At 42.7% G+C, this 18,027-nt stretch overlaps 2 protein-coding genes across 4 annotated transcripts; one reads left to right on the top strand and one right to left on the bottom strand.

The window, feature by feature from the left end:
* Window positions 1-43: 43 nt before the first annotated feature.
* Window positions 44-3,442, bottom strand: cldni (claudin i). Its single transcript, XM_071545777.1, has 3 exons — window positions 3,309-3,442; window positions 1,746-1,878; window positions 44-1,203 (listed from the first exon to the last, which is right to left on the bottom strand). Exons 2-3 carry the CDS (start codon window positions 1,875-1,877, stop codon window positions 700-702), a joined length of 636 nt encoding a protein of 211 aa, XP_071401878.1. The 5' UTR covers window position 1,878; window positions 3,309-3,442; the 3' UTR covers window positions 44-699.
* A 2,721-nt stretch (window positions 3,443-6,163) lies between these two features.
* On the top strand, window positions 6,164-17,492 carry ppp1caa (protein phosphatase 1, catalytic subunit, alpha isozyme a). 3 transcript variants are annotated; one of them, XM_071545732.1, is made up of 8 exons: window positions 6,164-6,233; window positions 6,585-6,695; window positions 12,328-12,459; window positions 12,734-12,964; window positions 13,055-13,159; window positions 13,289-13,512; window positions 15,436-15,570; window positions 16,997-17,492. In XM_071545732.1, exons 2-8 carry the CDS (start codon window positions 6,641-6,643, stop codon window positions 17,111-17,113), a joined length of 999 nt encoding a protein of 332 aa, XP_071401833.1. In that variant the 5' UTR covers window positions 6,164-6,233; window positions 6,585-6,640; the 3' UTR covers window positions 17,114-17,492. The 3 variants fall into 3 exon arrangements, with proteins under 3 accessions (XP_071401833.1, XP_071401816.1, XP_071401825.1); XM_071545715.1 differs by having other exon boundaries at window positions 6,172-6,307; window positions 16,997-17,491; XM_071545724.1 differs by having other exon boundaries at window positions 6,177-6,312.
* Window positions 17,493-18,027: the final 535 nt, after the last annotated feature.

Raw genomic sequence — 18,027 nt, 5'->3', positions numbered from 1 at the left:
TATTTAGGCATCCAAAGGAAACACATAAAATACACAACACTCATTTGAATTATACTAAATTTTAATCATTTATCAACATACAAAATGTAAACTTAACTGATTAACAATGACAAATGGCATGTTATGAAATGTGATGTGGACCTTGGAGGACGATTCATCAGACTAAACATATTCCACACAAGTGCTCCCTGAGTCAGACTGAGGTCCCTTTGGTTAAAGATTGTTTTTATGGCTTTATTTGACCATTGACAATAGAGAGAAAGGGCAAAGATGGAAGAGAGGGAGAGAGGTGGATGACATACAATACAGACCGAGTGGTTTATCCAATCTCTGTATGTTTAAGGCACCAGTGCTCCTAAAGATGTCGTTTGAGTATGTTCTGTAATTTATCGTCTGTATACAGTAGAGGAATTCTGAGCTGCACACTGTAAAACTCCACACACTCATCTCCCACCTTCCATTTGCTTTCAGGCACTTTATAGCAGTAGTTTATATACAACCCAACACCTAATAGTAAAATAGCTTTAATAGACAAGACACCAGCGTACCTACGGATATGAATTACAAAAACGTTGCCAGTTCTGCTCATTATTCAGTATTTACAAAGACCTCGAACCTTGACCCCTGACCCTGAACTACGCTCCCTCCCCTCACCCCCCCACCTGTTCCTCTGACACACCAGTCCCCTTCACCTAAACACTACACATAGTTTTTGCTGGGGGCGGAGGCGCCGTTGCTGTAGTACTTGGCGGCTCCCCCCGAGCTGCCAGAGCTGCACCTGCTGAAGCAGCACAGCAGGCCTCCGGCCAGGATGAGCAGGGCGCCGGCCGCCCAGCCCACGAAGATGCAGGCTCCCAGCTCCCTCTTCTGGGACGCCGCCACCAGGGGGTTGTTGAAGTTCTGGATGATGTTGTGGGCGGACCAGCTGACGGGGATGATCATCAGGAGGCCGGCCACCAGCAGGCCCACCCCGGCCACCAGGCTGATCTTGGCCTTGGCGTCTTCGCTCTCCACGCAGGTGGTGAAGTCGGCGCCGGCGAAGAGGATGAGCAGGCTGAGGGAGCTGAGCATGCAGCTGATGATGATCATGGCCCGGGCGGCCTGCAGGTCAGAGGACAGCACCAGCAGAGAGTCGTAGTTCTTGCACTGCTGCTGGCCGGTACTCTGTACCACACAGTTCGTCCACAGGCCCTCTTGACTGCTCTACTCAGAGAGAGAGAGAGAGAGAGAGAGAGAGAGAGGGAGAGAGAGAGAGAAGGAAAGAGAGTTTCATTCACATGCATTCATTCACATTATTACTCCAAATCTGTTAAAATGCTTATTCAATGGCATTCAATCAGCAATATGCTAATCTACTTGCATTAGATCTTCATCTTATATCAAATTCAGCGTGAATATCCTTGTGAGCTTGGAAACTATGAAGGCTTATAATAATGGAGTGATGTAGTGATAAATGATAAGGTGGGTAATCTATCATCTCCAACAATCTAAAACCAACAATCTAAACAAAAATCAATTTCACTTTCAGGAAAGCATTAGGTTATGCTGTTTTTCTATTAAAAGACCCTATTCTCATATAACTTACATCAGCTTGATACCACATATTATCATACTATGAATGCAAGTCAGAGAGATTTATGTCGGCCTCAAAAGTTGGGTAAATTGAGTTTACCCTCCATCCTCCCTTCATCCCTGCCATAAGGCACGTGATTCATTACTTGCAACAACTTGAAGTTTTTGGTTACCTGTGCAGTTACGATGTTGGATCCCACGAATGAGGAGACTTTCCATCTTGGGACAGCGCAGCATACGATAGCTCCGACCAGGCCGAAGACCCCGAGGGCCACACACACGATCTGAACCCCAGCAGAGCCCATTCTGCACAGGAGATGGAGAGAGAGAGAAGAGGCATAAGAGAACAAACTATTGCTTGTTCCTGAGCTTGAGTAGATGTCCTGCGGAAGAAGCTTGCCATTTGATTTTGTTTATTTGAAAGTAACCGAGTGCTTGAGCATTTAGGTTTTCTTAATTCTACTTTTTTTAATTCACAGTACTGCTGCTTGAGTAAAATATATAATGTTTCCCACTTCTGGTTAGAGAGGAGGAGGAGTCTTTTTGTATCTTATAACAACCCAAGATGAGAGATCCGTGTAGGCGTAGCTGAGGTACTAGCACTGTTGCACTGTATTTTTTTCACCACACAGCTAAACACACACTCAGACAAACTCTCGTTCCCTTTGACGGGCCTTTACAAGATAGTGTTGCTCAGAGCTACATTTTTAAACCGGACTCAAGTCCTGACAGGCCCTGCCACCTCTCCTCCTCCTCCTCCTCCTCCTCCTGCTGCTGTTCTGAGGTTCAGCCACTCCTAGGTGGAAACCTCAACATCTCCTCACTTGGATTTGCTGCCTTACTTATCCATTTGAAGCTCATTGGAATCTGTAAAATGTTGCTTCATACAGACGATCAACATTATCTTCTCCTAACCATCTGAAATCTGAAATCCGAACCCCCACACACCATTTTTTTGGTAAATTTAAAAGAAAACTTGTCTCATTTTATTTCACTGTCCATAGATCACCATCAGTCCCAATCTCCTACTCTCATAAAATAACAAGGGAGAACCTAGTCAGGGTTTGTTTGAATGCGTGTGCGTGTGTGTGTGAGTGTGTGTGTGTATGTGTGTGTGTGTGTGTGTGTGTGTGAGTGTGAGTGTGTGTTTTTGGGGGGGTTACTTGGTCTGGATTTACACCAAGACAAAAATATCTTACTTTCAAGCATATGTGACCCAGATCAGATACTTTCAATGCAGGTTAAAGATTCAAAACTAATGCAATCTGGGTCACGCAGGTTTTAAAACCAGATGTTTTATTCCCAAATAATTCCAGCCATAATATGATTAAAACGACTAGTCTTTTTTTTTTTTTTTTTTTTATAAATAAGCATGAATCACAATTCAACAAGGGCCTTTTTAATGAGTCTCATTCAGAACCTGCCCTAAGGCAAGGAACTCAAAAAAGACAGAAACAAAGCTTCATGAATTAAATCACATACATGCTGCTAAACAATTCGTACCCTTTTATCTTTTCATATCTCCCAGCTATGTTCATTTCCACTGTTTTGTTTTTTATGATGTTTACCAGTGCACATAAAAAGAGTTACTCAACTAATCCTCAACCAATCCTCTTATCTTCTGTAATTTCAAGCTTTTGCAGAATCATATCTCCTTTCCAACCTGTCTTGGATATATTGGTCATTTGAAATAGTTTTTTGGGTTGAAAAGCAGATGAAAAAAAAAACATGCATACCTTTTCTTTTTGCGTCCTCTTGGTTTGAAGGTTGAAAAATTAGACTGGGTGTTTCCTGCCTTTTACAAAAAATGAATTGTGCAGATGCAGGTTGTTGATGTGCTGGTGTTGTGAGGAGGCTGTGGGGTGAGAGGGGGTTTTTGTAGAGGAATGTGAGGTGCAGGGTGGGGCTTCAGGAGGGGAGAACCACAGGACCAGACTGGACTTGTCCTTTACTTATCTTTCCCTCTCTTTTTCCACCTCTGACTTCGCTCTAGTGGTGTGGCTCTGCAAGGAATAACTCACGGGATGAAACTCACGGCATCTGTCTGTAAAACACATCTGTAACACCATGGTGTCAACAGTGTTTGATCGAAATAGATTGAATACCAGATCAATAGAGAACTTTGTGATGACAACCATGATGATGATGATGATGATGAGTGAATCATTTTGGTTGTACTCGTCATGAGAAAAGAAAAAAAAAAAACGCAACAACACTTGAGTCATTTGGACGTCATCCATTTTTTCTTCCCACACTCCCACTCTGGGTAATTAAGTATCGCCCAGTCTCCCATACCTGCATGTCCCAGCAACCCCCCCCCCAACACACACACACACACACCTGCTTCGCTTCTGTCGAAACCACGAATGAGGAATCCCAAGAGACTAATTTGGGAAACCTGGACAGAGACAGTTAAAGATTTTGCGTAACAGTAAGTCGAGATCATGGGAAGGAAAGAAAATGAGGAAATGAAAATGAATGTTGTGAAATAAATTCTTTGTCTCTCTTAACACACACACACACACACACACACACACGCACACACACTGTTGGATTGCACCTATGTAATATACAAACGTAGATGCCATTTTTGTTCGGGCTTGTACGACCAAAAATGACTTTTGCATAACAGTAAGTAGAGATCATGGTAAGGAAAGACAATGAGGAAATGAAAATGAATGTTGTGAAATAAATTCTTTGTCTCTCTTAACACACACACACACACACACACACACACACACGCACACTCACTGTTGGATTGCATCTATGTAATATACAAACGTAGATGCCATTTTTGGCCGGGCTTGTACGGGCCTGAAGGAAGACGGCTCAGTGGTGGAGAGGCACACAGAGTGGGGTGGGACATTTTTTTTCTACAAGCCATAGGTAGGCTATTGTCCCACAATGAAATGTGTTGCCTTGGGCACTGGGATTAACACACACACACACACACACACACACACACACACTTGCACACAAGTGTAGTTGAGATTTGACATGGGTATCATCTATATCTTACCTATTTATCCCTTAAAAACAGGTACTACAAATATTTTTTTTAGTTTAGCCAATTGACTACATCTAACATTTTGAGTTTGACTGGTGACACTTTCAATTGATCAATAAATATAAATCTGTCTATTTTTACCTGTCAAAACAAAAGTTAGAAAATGTAAATGATATTAAGAAGCAAAACACTAGTGCTTATTGAAATATTGATTAATGTTAGTTATATGGGAGTAGTAATTAAAGTATGTATGATAAACTGATATTAATTACAAAGCCCTATAAGTTTCAATGAAATCAGTGGTGTTATTCACTAAAAATGGAAAAGTGACTAGCAGAAATCAATTACTGGCAATTATTTATGTAGCAATTAGGTGTCTAATTACTGATACAAATAGCCTGTGTAAAGTTTCTGTCATTAGTAACTTCTGAATAAGTACTGTCTTTATCTTTGCTATACATACTAGTAGGTTTCCAGTATCTATCATTTGGATTTGAGTCTAGCAATATTAGATAACCTAAAAAAAAAAAAACAGCACAAGTGCCAAGAAAAAGCCTAAGAAATGAATGAAAAACACAGGCACCATGTGGTCTAGTGGCTCTCAACACAAGGGGAATAATTGATGAGCTGCAAATCTCAACCTGTTACAGTCAGCCCTGTCACAACATTCATAATGTAGGCTAACATGTATGGAGTTTGAAAAACGTAAGTGCCTGAGATTGGAGAACATTCGTTTCTGGATGTTGTCACAGCCCAGTCTCAATGGACTTGACAAAAGGGGAGACCACACGTTTCAAAGTAATACAACAAAATATTTATTGTAACCTAAATAAGTAAATTATACAAAATGAGAGTAAGGGTGTAAGTCTGTAACATCAGTAGTGAATGCATTGCATGGGTGGGTGTAAGTGTGGTGTGGGGGTGTTGTATGGTGAAAGAAAAGAACCAAAAAAAGGAGCATAAGCTCAAACCATCCAGAAGGGTGGAGAGGAGAGAGAGAATGAGGGAGAGAGAGCAGCCATCTTAAATAACCTGGGATCCACCCATCCCAAGTGTCCCACATCAGTATCAGGGACACTCCCAACTCAGCCTGTGAATCCCCTGTAACAGAAACACAATCAGGAAGCACATAGAGTGGGAGGGCTGTCACAAGGTTGACTATGTCCTGAATAAAATAAAATGTTGAAAAAACAGAAAATTTTAAGTACATTTTTGAGAAGTTGCAAATTGTCCTCTATTCATGGAATGACTCAAGTATGCACACACACCCTCTCACACACGCGCGCGCGCACACACACACACACACGCACACGACTATTCAGTAGGTAGGTCAAATACAATAGTAGGTAATGTTAGGTTTTACACTGCAATGTCAACTTCTGACACTTGGTGGCGCTCTTTGAGATCTCGTTTAAATCTCCATTGATGTCATTGTGAACGGCTGGGGGCGGAGCCCAAGTGTAAGACCGACCCAGCATATGTCCAATCAGATGCGATCATTTAGGTTCTAAATCCCACGACGGACCAATCAGGACTGCGAAAATCTGAAGAGCTCGCTGTGAATCAGCCTCCTATCCAGACCGTAAAAAACGGCCCTCTTAAAGTTCCTGGTGGGGGAAGAGTGAAAGGATCCGAACAAACGAAGGGAAAAGGGGTAAAATTGAGCTCAGCGGATACATATTTAGACAAAATACACCCCGGAACGACTATTGTCAAACCGAAGCCAAGGTTCGGTAATATTTAATCTTTTTTATAAGTTATATTAGCTAGCTAACGTTAGCTAACTAGCTGTGATGGTTCAGCTGTGCTGCCAGTTTGAATGTGCTTGGCGAGTAGCTAGCAACCTAGCTAGCTTGGCTAACGCGTAAGCTCATTGATTGCCCTAGTCCGCTAACATTGCTCAATTAGTGAGATGTACTCGCTAGCTAAACACTGTAAATTACAGTGTATACTGTGAATAACTGATTGTACTCGTTTCTGTTCATTTCTATTCCTGCAATCGAAGGTGCAGCACGGAAAATCAAGGTCTTGACTGCCTGAGAACGTCAAAAAATAAAGAAAATGGCGGAGCCGGACAAATTAAACATCGACTCCATAATTCAGCGTCTCTTGGAAGGTGAGTAGGGCCCGCATCTCAGACCTAATCCACTGTACAGCTATGCAGCTAATTTAGTTTATGGTATATCTTTGTGGTAGTTAAATGTGTTTTTCTTACATCGGGTAAGTCGGCTAACGTTAATGCAAGCTAAGTTCCGTGGATGTAGTTAAGCTTGCTGTGCTCGTACACTTGGAGCGAGTTGTTGGGTATGGACGAAATGATCTAGCCAGATCAACCTCGCTCTTCTCAGTTCGTGTAATTGTATGGTATTTGATTAGGGATATCGCTTACATTATAATTGTATCTATTTTGATGAGAAATTAATTTGTACTGTGTGTTGCCTGTGAATGAAGGGGAAATGGGTACACAGTTAAGCAAAGTAGCATAAGGAGGAGGACTCCCCACACACACACTCACTTTCTGTAAAATACATTGTCGTAAGTTCCTAGCCTGCTGGTTAGTAAAAACCTCAATTGTAATGACTGCAATAGGCGAGGGGATTGAAATGCATTAGATGTTTCCATCCACGCGGTGAGGCTGGCCCGATGTTTAGTGACATTGGACTGATTAATCCACCTCAAAATAACAGAAATGGTCAGTATGTTTCTAAGCAATTTTAGCAGGTATTACATATGTTAGCCGATACTGTGACAATGCTGGAGGATTTGAGTGCACATATGTACAACATGGCAGTGATGGGCTAGTGTGAGTTATGGATATTTGCATTCTTTGACCCCGGCTTACTATATCACCGGCTTGTCCTCTTCATTCATTTAGTGGTTTTGACCCTGTTTGTTGCCCTTTCACCAGGAGCCTCTCAGTTACATGGGTGGTAGACTGTCCAACATAGTGCTTACTGTTGTGTAGTTGCACAGTGTAGGATCTGATTACAATTTGCCACCACAGCCGTCCCCAGAGGGAACACTTAATGAGGTTTACATTTAAGTAAGGATGCTTTGATTGGCACATGTTCACTCTGAGATTGGCGATTGACCTACTCCGGCAATCTACTAGTTTTGTGAAGCAAAACACAAATTGCTTATACAATAATTTTTTAGCCACCAAGCAGTGTGTTGCATTGTATTCCATCTTCTACCAGCGAAAAATCACATCCACGACTCTCCATAAGTGCATACATCAACTAAGTCATTTTTATGTTTCAACTGCAAAACATCTCGCCCAGAAATTATTTCAACAAATGCGCAACCGTGCTTTTACCAGGAAGAAACTTATGAAACGTACTTTAGGCTGATAACGAAAGATTGTTAATCTGCGTTGGCTCTAGAAAGCCCACATGGAGCATTCCTAAGCAGTAGGTTTTAAATGTCTGAATGCCTGCTGTACACAATACGGAGGCAGATTTGTTATGGTTGGGGTTGTGTGTATGAGGGAAAGCGGGGCTGTTCTATCTTCATATCCACATGATAATGATTGTGTAACAGGAGCCCTGAGGATATCAACCAGAAGCATAAATCCCTTCTTGACTCCACTGTACAGTTCATATAAAGAGCACAAGGAGTGAGGTTGTGCCCTATAGCAGTATAGATTCAGTTTATTATATCTCTTCTTGTAAGGCAGGCGCACAGGGCACCGGCATTACACCTGCTCCACACTTACACCTATGTGTTTTTCCCTATGGACTGGTTGGCATAGGAATGACTCTGTATGTCCGCCTTTGTTTTACAGGAGCAACAGATTGGTTCTGGGGTCTTGTGGGTGCTATGATTCTCTTTAAGTTTTGATTCATAGCAATTGGTCGTAAATATCTGAATAGCCATAGGCCAGTAAACGTGGATGGTTAGGTACAGTTTTAGAGCTTTATCTTGGGTCTAAGCCTTCTGTTTGTTTACCTTCTTAAATATAGGCACTTTTCTGTTTGCCTGAGTTGAGCTGGTGGAGGTGATTGGGATTATTCACAAATATGTATGTGCAGCCCGTGCCTGCTGGGAGTTTGACTTTGACTGTGGACCCTGATGGCTGCAGGACTGTTTTGTACATGGATTGTTTTACTTGGGCCGTGATAAGGTTGTCTGCCAAGCGCAGGAGAAAACAAACAAGCCTGATAGTGGCAGTATTTATATCCTCTTATGTAACCCAGCTGACCTTTTTGTCTCCAATTGTGGCTTCACCGCTGAGAATAACCAATCGTCACTTAATGTTACTATTTTGTTAATCTGATCTGTCCAAGCCTAAAGTAGACTCACTCATTAAATCTAACTGCTGCACTGCATGGTGCTGCACCAAAAGACAGATAAATTATCCACGGGTAAACTCTTATATGGACAGCATGGTAACCCACCTGCTTGCTGGCTGTGTTTTCAGACCAAACCAATTAATTGTGTTTGGATAAAGATCTGTATCAATTGGATTAGCTACCTAGAGTCAGACTTAGATGAACTTTGGGAGTGTGTGTTGCTAATAGCATGTCCAAGGAGCGTGACATCACATAAGCCTACCCAGAATGCCCAGCATTGAGGGGGAGACCTGGACCAAACCAACTGTTGATTCCGGCACTACCGACACCCCAACAGCTTTTCTGTTGTGCTGGCCCAACTTTTTCTTTTCTGCCCCATGATCAACGTAGTGGAAAGCCCTTTGTCTGCACCCCCCCTCTCTCCAACATCCCCCCCCTCCATGCTAAGCTCACTGTTGCCCACTGGCTATGTGGCTAACTTTGGAGTAAGCTCTGTCAGGGCTTAGCCGGCCGTAATCCAGGTTTAAAGTGACAAGCTGCACTACAGTTTTTATACCCACTTTTCACTGTTTAGGACCATGTTTTTAGCTGCCGCTTCAAGATGGTGGTTCTGCTTCACACCCAATCGCTGATTTCTGCTTTGAATTCTCTCCACCAAGTGCATCATAAGCACCAATCAAACTGGATTCATTTTATTGGGGGATGTCCCGTGTTATTCAAAACGACCATTCATATGGTATGAAGGATCTCCATGATTTCCCTCAAATTACTGCTTGTGTCTTGGATTAAAAACACCATTAAACATCACCTCTGCTTACATCTGCATGCTGATTAGTCAAACAATCATTATTTTTACTATTACCAACAATAATTTACTTGGCAGGATCAAATCTTCCGTTGTCTGTGACACTAGACTTTACACTTACAAATCGTATCATCTTGTGAAATTTTGATCTCCAAAGGGATTTTGTTTGTTTTTTATTCCTCCTTTGTATGGGTCTCCATGATGTGGTTTTGTGGTTGATGCATTTGCACTGACATCAAAAATCTCCTGCACTACAGCCTCTACTAAGCTATGTGAGCTAGTATCTTGTTATGACAATCTGCCAGCTGCCAAAACTGTAACCCATTATTGCATTATGGAGATGTCAGTTCCAACTGTACTGATATTATCCGATGACCACTGAGTTTGCTGAAAAACAGAAGGTAATTTGCTTTGAATTTGTTTTCGCTCTCTGAATTTGTAAAAGTTACGGAAATGGCAAGATTCATACTGGAAATTATGGGGGCCAATGGTAATAAATACAATGACAGGACCTCCCGCAGTAAAACAAATCCAACTTTAGTAGGGCTGTAGTCTGCACCCTTAGTTCTCCTGTTGTAATCATCCATTTTGGGCCTGCTTGGCTTTGCTGGTTTGGCATTTAAAGCTGATAGCATTCGGCTGTATATTAACTGTTGAACATCTGACAACTGTTCAATCAATCCCACCCACGTGTTTATTCGAGGAAGCTCCGCTCGCACCCAGCTAGGAAATAAATCTCACCGGGAACGTCGGAGGCAGTTCTGTCTCCATTGTACATAAAACCGTAAAGCAGTCTGTGTAGAATTTGTTGGGTGGGAATGAGACCCCCTCATTAGTAGGCTTGTACAGTTTCTGTTGGGAGCTGCTTTGGTCATGTGGCGGGACATTTAGGAACCGGGGGCGTGATTGATTCTGTCAGTGATACAAACAAACCAGATTCCAAACTCCATCAAGAGCAGTCTTGCATAAGGCCACAGAGTACATGCCGTCACCGAAATATACTGTAGCTGCATGCCATCACTTCCACGCCCCAAGGTTGTAAGACTAATGTGAGACTAATTCAAATAAGACTACTCATTCTACTCATTTAAGCTGAATGAATATGCTTGCCTGCCAAGAGTCTTTTTATTCTCAGTGTTGCTCTGCAGTTTAACCCTCCTCTCCCATCAGTGGCACAATGATAATTGCACTGAAATCCCACTGGTCACTTCAGCTAACAAAACAGACTTGATGAAACACTGGGGTAAATGCTGTAGCCAAGTTATTTTTGCTTCACATTATTCTCTGTCTGTCCAGTGTTTAGTCATTTGAGTGTTAAAGCGGTCGCTAAAACATTTGCAGAATTTTTTTTTTTTTTTTTAATTTGAGTGGATCATCCTTCAAACAGAGCTGCTCTTGTGAAAAGTGAGTGCCTTTTGCTAACAGATGTCTGATAACATTACTGTAGTTGGGCTTTATCCTCTGGATTCCTTAGTTGAGCTATATTGAACTAAATATGCTCCAAAATGCACATTGGAATGAGAATTGTTTTCAGGAGACTGATTGATTAGAAATCAGTAGGGAAGTTACAAATTCATTGATTTTTTTTCTTTGTTTGTTTGTTTCTTTAATCAAAAGGGTTATTTTAGTTTTTTGCGGGGGTATTTCTCTGGGATATACTGTCATCTGTGTGCTGCACCTAACTTTCTTAAGTCAGTACCATTATGACACATGGGTATCGATTTTGCTTTCATTCAAGTAATCTGTCAGACAAATAAATTGGGATACTTGTCCAAATCCTTGAAAGCATTTGCGTTTGGCTCCACTTGTTCAGTGTGAAACGGCATGAGAACCAGGGAGTTGACAAACCTGCTGAATTCTTCAGATTGCATCAGCAGCTAGCCAGATGACAGGAACAGCATGATCTTCACATGATAACTTTACTGTTTCTTGTGTGGGTTTATGGTATGTAGGCCTTCTTACGTGGTCTTATTTGCTTTATGTGAATTGGTGGTATTAACAGCCCATGGCATGTTTTTTTTCTTGAGTGAGTCTTGCTCCTTTGCAGTGTCTTTGCTATGGTTACATCAGCTGCTAGAAGGGGGAGGTGGGGTTCACATCTTTTCTCCTAGCCTGGGTTTGATCAGCAACATAAGCAGACAGACTTGCGTTTGCTGCAAACCACCCTACACCAGTCTAGTTTCCTCTCATCAGTTTTTCTCAGATCTGGCCTGCCTTCTCGCTTCTTGCACATGTTCATCTTGTTGTGTTGTGGTTTGTTGAACAGGAAATGTATGTTTCATCAGCAGCTGACGGGGCTCCAAAATTCACCAGCCAACTTTCAATATTTAAACAGCCAACTAGGTTTTTAGAACGGCAGGACCTCCAAATGATGCTTGGTTACCTGCTAGAGAGGACTAAACTTGCCAGCCACAGCCGGATTTTTCCAGCATTTGGCTGGTGGGTGGTGTTAACTTCCCAGTCTGGTTGAGAAATGCTCGAAATTTGGGGAGCACTGATTGCTGTCCTTTATGTCTGTTTCATCCACTGTCTCTATGCTTTCAAGTCTGAGCACAGCTGTGTCTCTGTGGTGTCCAGCCATCATACAACCTCTGTGTGTTCAGTCTGATTTTTGTCTTTTCTAATCCCTGCCCTGTATCTCCTCTCTCCAGTCAAGGGCTCTCGGCCAGGGAAGAATGTCCAGCTGACAGAGAACGAGATCCGCGGCCTTTGCCTCAAGTCCCGTGAAATCTTCCTCAGCCAGCCAATCCTGCTTGAGCTAGAGGCTCCACTCAAGATCTGTGGTGAGTCCTAATTAACACGGTGTCAGTGCGTTACAGAGATGCCACAGGACGATGTGTGTGAAGTTAAATAGAAGCCAAGAGACTACACAGTAGACTCACTCTGAAACACTCTGGCCAATACATACAGTTTTTGCAGCGTTGTTTACCAGCCAGTCTGTTTGTTAATTGCCAGTTGTATCAGGTGATGAGTGAGGACCTTTTATGTAATAGCAGCTACACCCAGTCGCAGTCGAGGTGTGGTATTTAAATTGTACCTGTCTGGTGCCCCCTGCAGGTGATGTCCATGGTCAGTACTATGACCTGCTGCGATTGTTTGAGTATGGAGGCTTCCCCCCAGAAAGCAACTACCTGTTCTTGGGCGATTACGTAGACAGAGGGAAGCAGTCGCTGGAGACCATCTGCCTGCTGCTAGCCTACAAGGTCAAATATCCAGAGAACTTCTTCCTGCTACGTGGCAACCATGAATGCGCCTCTATAAACCGCATCTATGGCTTTTATGACGAGTGTAAGTGCAGAAGGCGACCCTTGACACACAAACAAAACAAATCCATACTGTGTTGCACCCAGTGCTCATTTTCTCCCCTCCCGTTGGCAGGTAAGCGACGGTATAACATTAAGCTGTGGAAGACCTTCACAGACTGCTTCAACTGTTTACCTGTGGCTGCCATTGTAGATGAGAAAATCTTCTGCTGCCATGGAGGTAAGCATTGACTGCGTACACTTCTTTCTTTTTTAGCACTTTTGTTGCTATAAAATGTTACAATGCCTAAATTAGGTCATACGAATTGCAGTAAGATGGGTGTATGATGTGTGCTTGTCCTCCATCCAGGCCTCTCTCCTGATCTCCAGTCTATGGAGCAGGTACGCAGAGTAATGCGACCCACAGACGTGCCTGACCAGGGCTTGTTGTGCGACCTGCTGTGGGCCGATCCAGACAAAGACGTCCTGGGCTGGGGAGAAAACGACCGTGGCGTCTCTTTCACATTCGGGGCGGACGTGGTGGCCAAATTTTTGCACAAGCACGACATGGACCTTATATGCAGGGCACATCAGGTAAAGAATTCCACAGTACTGTGTAGGAGTGAAAAGACAGAGGGGCTTTGATGGTTGTACTGAAGGTGGTGGAAGGCTATTTCAGGGTTTTTCCTGGCTCAGAATGGGCCTTTGGGGGGTGACTACGCACGACAGTCATGCTTACTGTCCTTACCTTATTTGACAGAAATCTATGCATTTTCCTGTTATTTCTGACCATTTGATAAACAAAAATGTCTATTATGCTTGAGTAAATGAACCCCCAATTAACAAAATTGGTTAAAAAAAAAAGTTTTATTACAACATTGGAAGGGGGAGGGGAGTTTGAGGGAGAGGGGTGTGCGGTTGAGGGAGAGGGGTGTGTGGTTGGGAGATGGGAGGCAGTCAATTGCAGAGGTCACATGCTGCTTCAGAGCATTTCACCCTCCTCTTTTTAATGACTAGATAAAAGGATCTGACAAGGCCATGGTAGTCAATGTCATCAGCGTTTGGTCCGTCAATGGCCACCCTGCAGCACACGTCAAGGTGGTCATCCTTGAGCCGGTTCCTCAATGGTGCTTTCACCTGTTGAAAATTGAATGGAGAATGCAATGACTGTGCTATCAATAAATCATATTAACAATCCTTTAATATTTTGGGGTGGGGCATATACTATATATGGCAGATTACACATCATGTTATCTTTATTTACCAGCATTATATATATTAATACAATATACAGTATATATGCCATATAATATTTATAGCCTAACCTTACTATGATATTTATGAATTGAAAACAAGGCAAGCATGAATTTCATTCATGCGCGCCTGATGAGACGACGAGCGTCTGAGGTGGGGGTGATTTCAGTATCATAACTCTACAGTAACCGGCAATCCGGAATAAAAGATGTATACACATAGGCTACTCATATTAATACATAGAAAATAAGCTGAATTTCATTGGAAACTCACCTCAGGTGATCCGTCTCGAAGGCTGTCAAAGCTCCGCTAGCTGTTTTCACATATTCACGGAGTTCAATGTCCGGAGAATCAGGTCCGGACATTTTCCGGAGTTGCCCTTTCACACACGTTGCACACAACAGGAGATTGTCCGTGTCAGACGCGTTCTCACCTACTGGAAATACTCCGTTTGGTTTAGGCGAGGGGTGCAGGAGGCAGGACATGACGCAAAAAGTACGCTGCGGTTGTAATTCAGCGTTTTTAAGATTTTCACCAGAAATAAAACGGCTTTTATTTTACAAGAAATCACAGGAAATCCTCTCTCCCATTAGCGCTAGCTTCACAGCGGAGCGTTCAGGCCCAGTCAAAACAATGCAGCTTAGCTGGCTGCGTTTTATCCAGCACCAGCTGCATGTGTAAAATATAGCAGCTGTGGATGAGAGGGGAGTTGACTGCTGGAAGTCAAAGACATCGTATTTAAGTTTATGTTCTGCTTGTTCAACAGTTGTTTGATAAATTGCTATTAAACACATTCAGAGAGGATTTGAATTGCTATTTTTATTCTCAATTCTTATCATTTTGGCGCTGGTGATTTTCCTTTGGCGCTGGCTAAAATTCCTCTATGCAGGAAAAACCCTGTATTTATCTCCCTTTGACTTTCTCTGAGAGAAATGGTGATGTGTCAGTACTGGTATTTAATTTCAGTTCAACATACACACATTCGGACACCAAAAAAGGGAAATAATTTTGATTAATTCCATGACAAATAAAAAATAGACAAGTGCCATTTAATTAGATTACCACAAACATTTAATATTCTGTGCAATGCTCAATGTCCATAAAGAGTATTGTGGTATTTGGTGGTACTCACAGTCAAGTACTCCTGCTTGGTCAGTAAAAACAAATGTCAGCAGTGTACCTCGAAAGGGAATTGGTCGTGGTCTGTTTTGCTGCTTCTGCTTTGTTGCATGTAGTTTTGACAACCCTCTCGTCTCTCCTAAGGTGGTAGAAGACGGTTATGAGTTCTTTGCAAAGAGGCAGCTTGTTACTCTATTCTCGGCTCCCAACTACTGCGGAGAGTTTGACAACGCCGGTGCCATGATGAGTGTGGACGAGACGCTCATGTGCTCCTTCCAGGTGAGTAAGGGGGATCCAGTGTGTGTATATGTTTTTGGTTGTAAGTGTTATTATTTTTTTTCTGCTTGGATTTTAAGCATTTGCCGTCATTACCCCGCCTGTCATGTAAAGGTGCACCAATGGTTAGGGATGTCCTGATCTGCGTCATGTAATATTGTCCCGATTCAGTGTTTTTGTTGCGTTTTATTTTTAAACAATTAAAAAGCTGTGCGCTACTGTAGCATCACTCTGATGGATCTAAAATCAACCAAACCAAGTTAGGAGAGATAAGCTTAATACTCAGTTACATAACTGCATTAAGAATAAATGGCCTAAAGCATGGCTGCGTTTCTTTTTATCTTTAATCATCTTTGTCATTGTTATGTTCAAAAATGAAAGTATGAAGATAAATACCTTTCCATTACACTAACTACCACATGCCATCACATAGCCTATGTTTACTCAGTAGCCCATGCCTGTAGACCCCCGTGCCGCTGAAGGATCCTTTTAGAATTAATCTCCTCTCCTGGCTGCGGTCAAATATTTTAGAACACTGCTCCGCATTCCAGGAAGATATTGAAAACAGTAAATGAAACTTCTTCTATATTCGGTGCCATCTTTAACAGCTGAGCATTGTAAATAAATGCTTTTGCATATCTTGTGTTGCTTAGCAACAACAACAATAGTGATTTGTGCGTGAAAGGGTACAAGCTGGCAGATTGATGGGTTGCTAAAGGCAGGTGAATGGGTTTAGAACTAGCAATGCCGCATTTGCAATAACGCCGGTTTCTCTGTCTGAATGTGGCTTAACATACGAAAAGCACCTCTTTTCATCCTGCCATGTGCCCCACTGCTGTTAGTGGTGGTGGATAATGTCTGTTTACACTACATCTTTTACTAGTATTAAATGGAGTGGAGGGAGAGAAATGAAATAGATAAATGGATCAGGATTTGATTGGGCGTCATGTAGCTGATTCGGATCAATCAAAATATGCGTTGAACGCGTCAGATTCTGATCTTTGATATCAGCTCGTGACATCCCTACCAATAGGATCCAATAGTATTGGGAGTGCTGATCTAGCTCCTAAATCCTCAAATTCAGATTGGCAAACTTGCCAATGTGAATACTAATGAAATGTGCTTTGGCGCAGTATAAAACTTTTGTAAAAATGTTTCATGACTTGAAAGTGCTGCCCAGTTTGTGGGCAGAGCAGCTTTTGTTTAGAAGCGCAGTCTTGGCTATGAAGGCTAAATACAGTTCTGTTTAACCTGCTATACTGTTGTTTATCCGTTAACCTATTCTGACTAAGAAGAAGACCTACTTCATAATGTATTTAATATTGATTCTGAAAAATCGGTGCTCCTCTACTGTCATGCATTGCAAAGTTCAGCCTGTGTGTCTGCATCTATATCTGTCTAAATGAGAGCGTCTTTGTCTCTCTCCCAGATTCTGAAGCCAGCAGATAAGAAGTTGTATTCTTACGGCGGAGGGGGCGGAATGGGATCCGGGAGACCGGTCACCCCGCCGCGAAATTCAGCCAAGGGCGCCAAGGCCAAGAAATAACACCCGCTGGGTCCCCCTCCCAGAACCGACCACCCCTTGTCGTCCCGACACTCTCTTCCTCTACCTCCCAAACTTGTTTCTCCCTCGTCACCAAACGGCAACAAAGCAAACAGTATCCAGGGTTCAGTCCTGTTTTTTTCTCTCTAAAACTATTTTTAACTGTTTGTTTGGCTGTTTGTGCGTGTGTGTGTGTGTGTGTGTGTGGAAAGTGAGAATGAGACAGAGGGATTTGCTGTATTCTGTGTGTATGTTTTTTTTTTTCTCTTCCTCCTGTACCCTCTGCTCTGTTATCCTGTCATTTTGTAGAAATGGGTTCTGCCCCCTCAGTGATGTAAATGCAGACCTGGGTGCTGGGGAGGAGGGGAGGGGAAGGGGAGCGGGGGGAGAGAGAGGAGCCTTTGCTGTTTATGTTAAGGCCCTGCACTGTTTAATGCTAAACACAAGCTTTTGTACATCCTGTTTGAGAGGTTTGTGTGTGTGTATGTGGAGGGGGGGGGGGGGGGGGGGGGGGGGGTGGATGGGCCGGGGAGGGCGGGGTCAAGTTGCACGGTCAAACGGTAACGGCACATACCACACACTGAGAGCACAGGTGGATATGTGCAGATGAATCCTCGAATAAAACGGATTCACGATGAGTTAGTAACTTCTTTTTTTCTCCTCTTCCCTTTTGAAAACCAATGATTTGAAAACACAATCATGGATGTGAAATAGTTTTGCTTTTTTTTTTTTTTTTTGTAGATGCATAAAACCATGGTTTGAATCTTTCGTTTTTAGTCTTATCTGGAAGTCGATGATGAATAAAGAGAACCATTTATTTGAATTATGCCACCATGCTGTTCACTGTGTGTTTGCCCATTGCTTTGTCATGTTTATGTGTACTTCAACAACCTTCGCCATGCTCATCGGCCGCTCTT

This window comes from Centroberyx affinis, unplaced genomic scaffold (genome assembly GCF_046629955.1).
Source record: "Centroberyx affinis isolate AG114_WGS23_722 - 3 ecotype Tasmania unplaced genomic scaffold, CSIRO-AGI_Caff_v1 ptg000256l_1, whole genome shotgun sequence".
Lineage (NCBI taxonomy): Eukaryota > Metazoa > Chordata > Actinopteri > Beryciformes > Berycidae > Centroberyx > Centroberyx affinis.
Note: the sequence above shows the minus strand (reverse complement) of the source record. Positions and strands in the feature narration are given on the sequence as shown.

What these genes read in the sequence shown, in the direction of transcription:
- cldni (XM_071545777.1), bottom strand. Translation starts at nt 1,877, where the DNA reads ATGGGCTCTGCTGGGGTTCAGATCGTGTGTGTGGCCCTCGGGGTCTTC. An exon ending in CCAACATCGTAACTGCACAG is followed by an intron (nt 1,204 to 1,745) that starts GTAACCAAAAAC and finishes CTCTCTGAGTAG; the next exon opens with AGCAGTCAAGAGGGCCTGTG.
- ppp1caa (XM_071545732.1), top strand. Translation starts at nt 6,641, where the DNA reads ATGGCGGAGCCGGACAAATTAAACATCGACTCCATAATTCAGCGTCTC. An exon ending in AATTCAGCGTCTCTTGGAAG is followed by an intron (nt 6,696 to 12,327) that starts GTGAGTAGGGCC and finishes TCCTCTCTCCAG; the next exon opens with TCAAGGGCTCTCGGCCAGGG. An exon ending in AATCTTCTGCTGCCATGGAG is followed by an intron (nt 13,160 to 13,288) that starts GTAAGCATTGAC and finishes TCCTCCATCCAG; the next exon opens with GCCTCTCTCCTGATCTCCAG.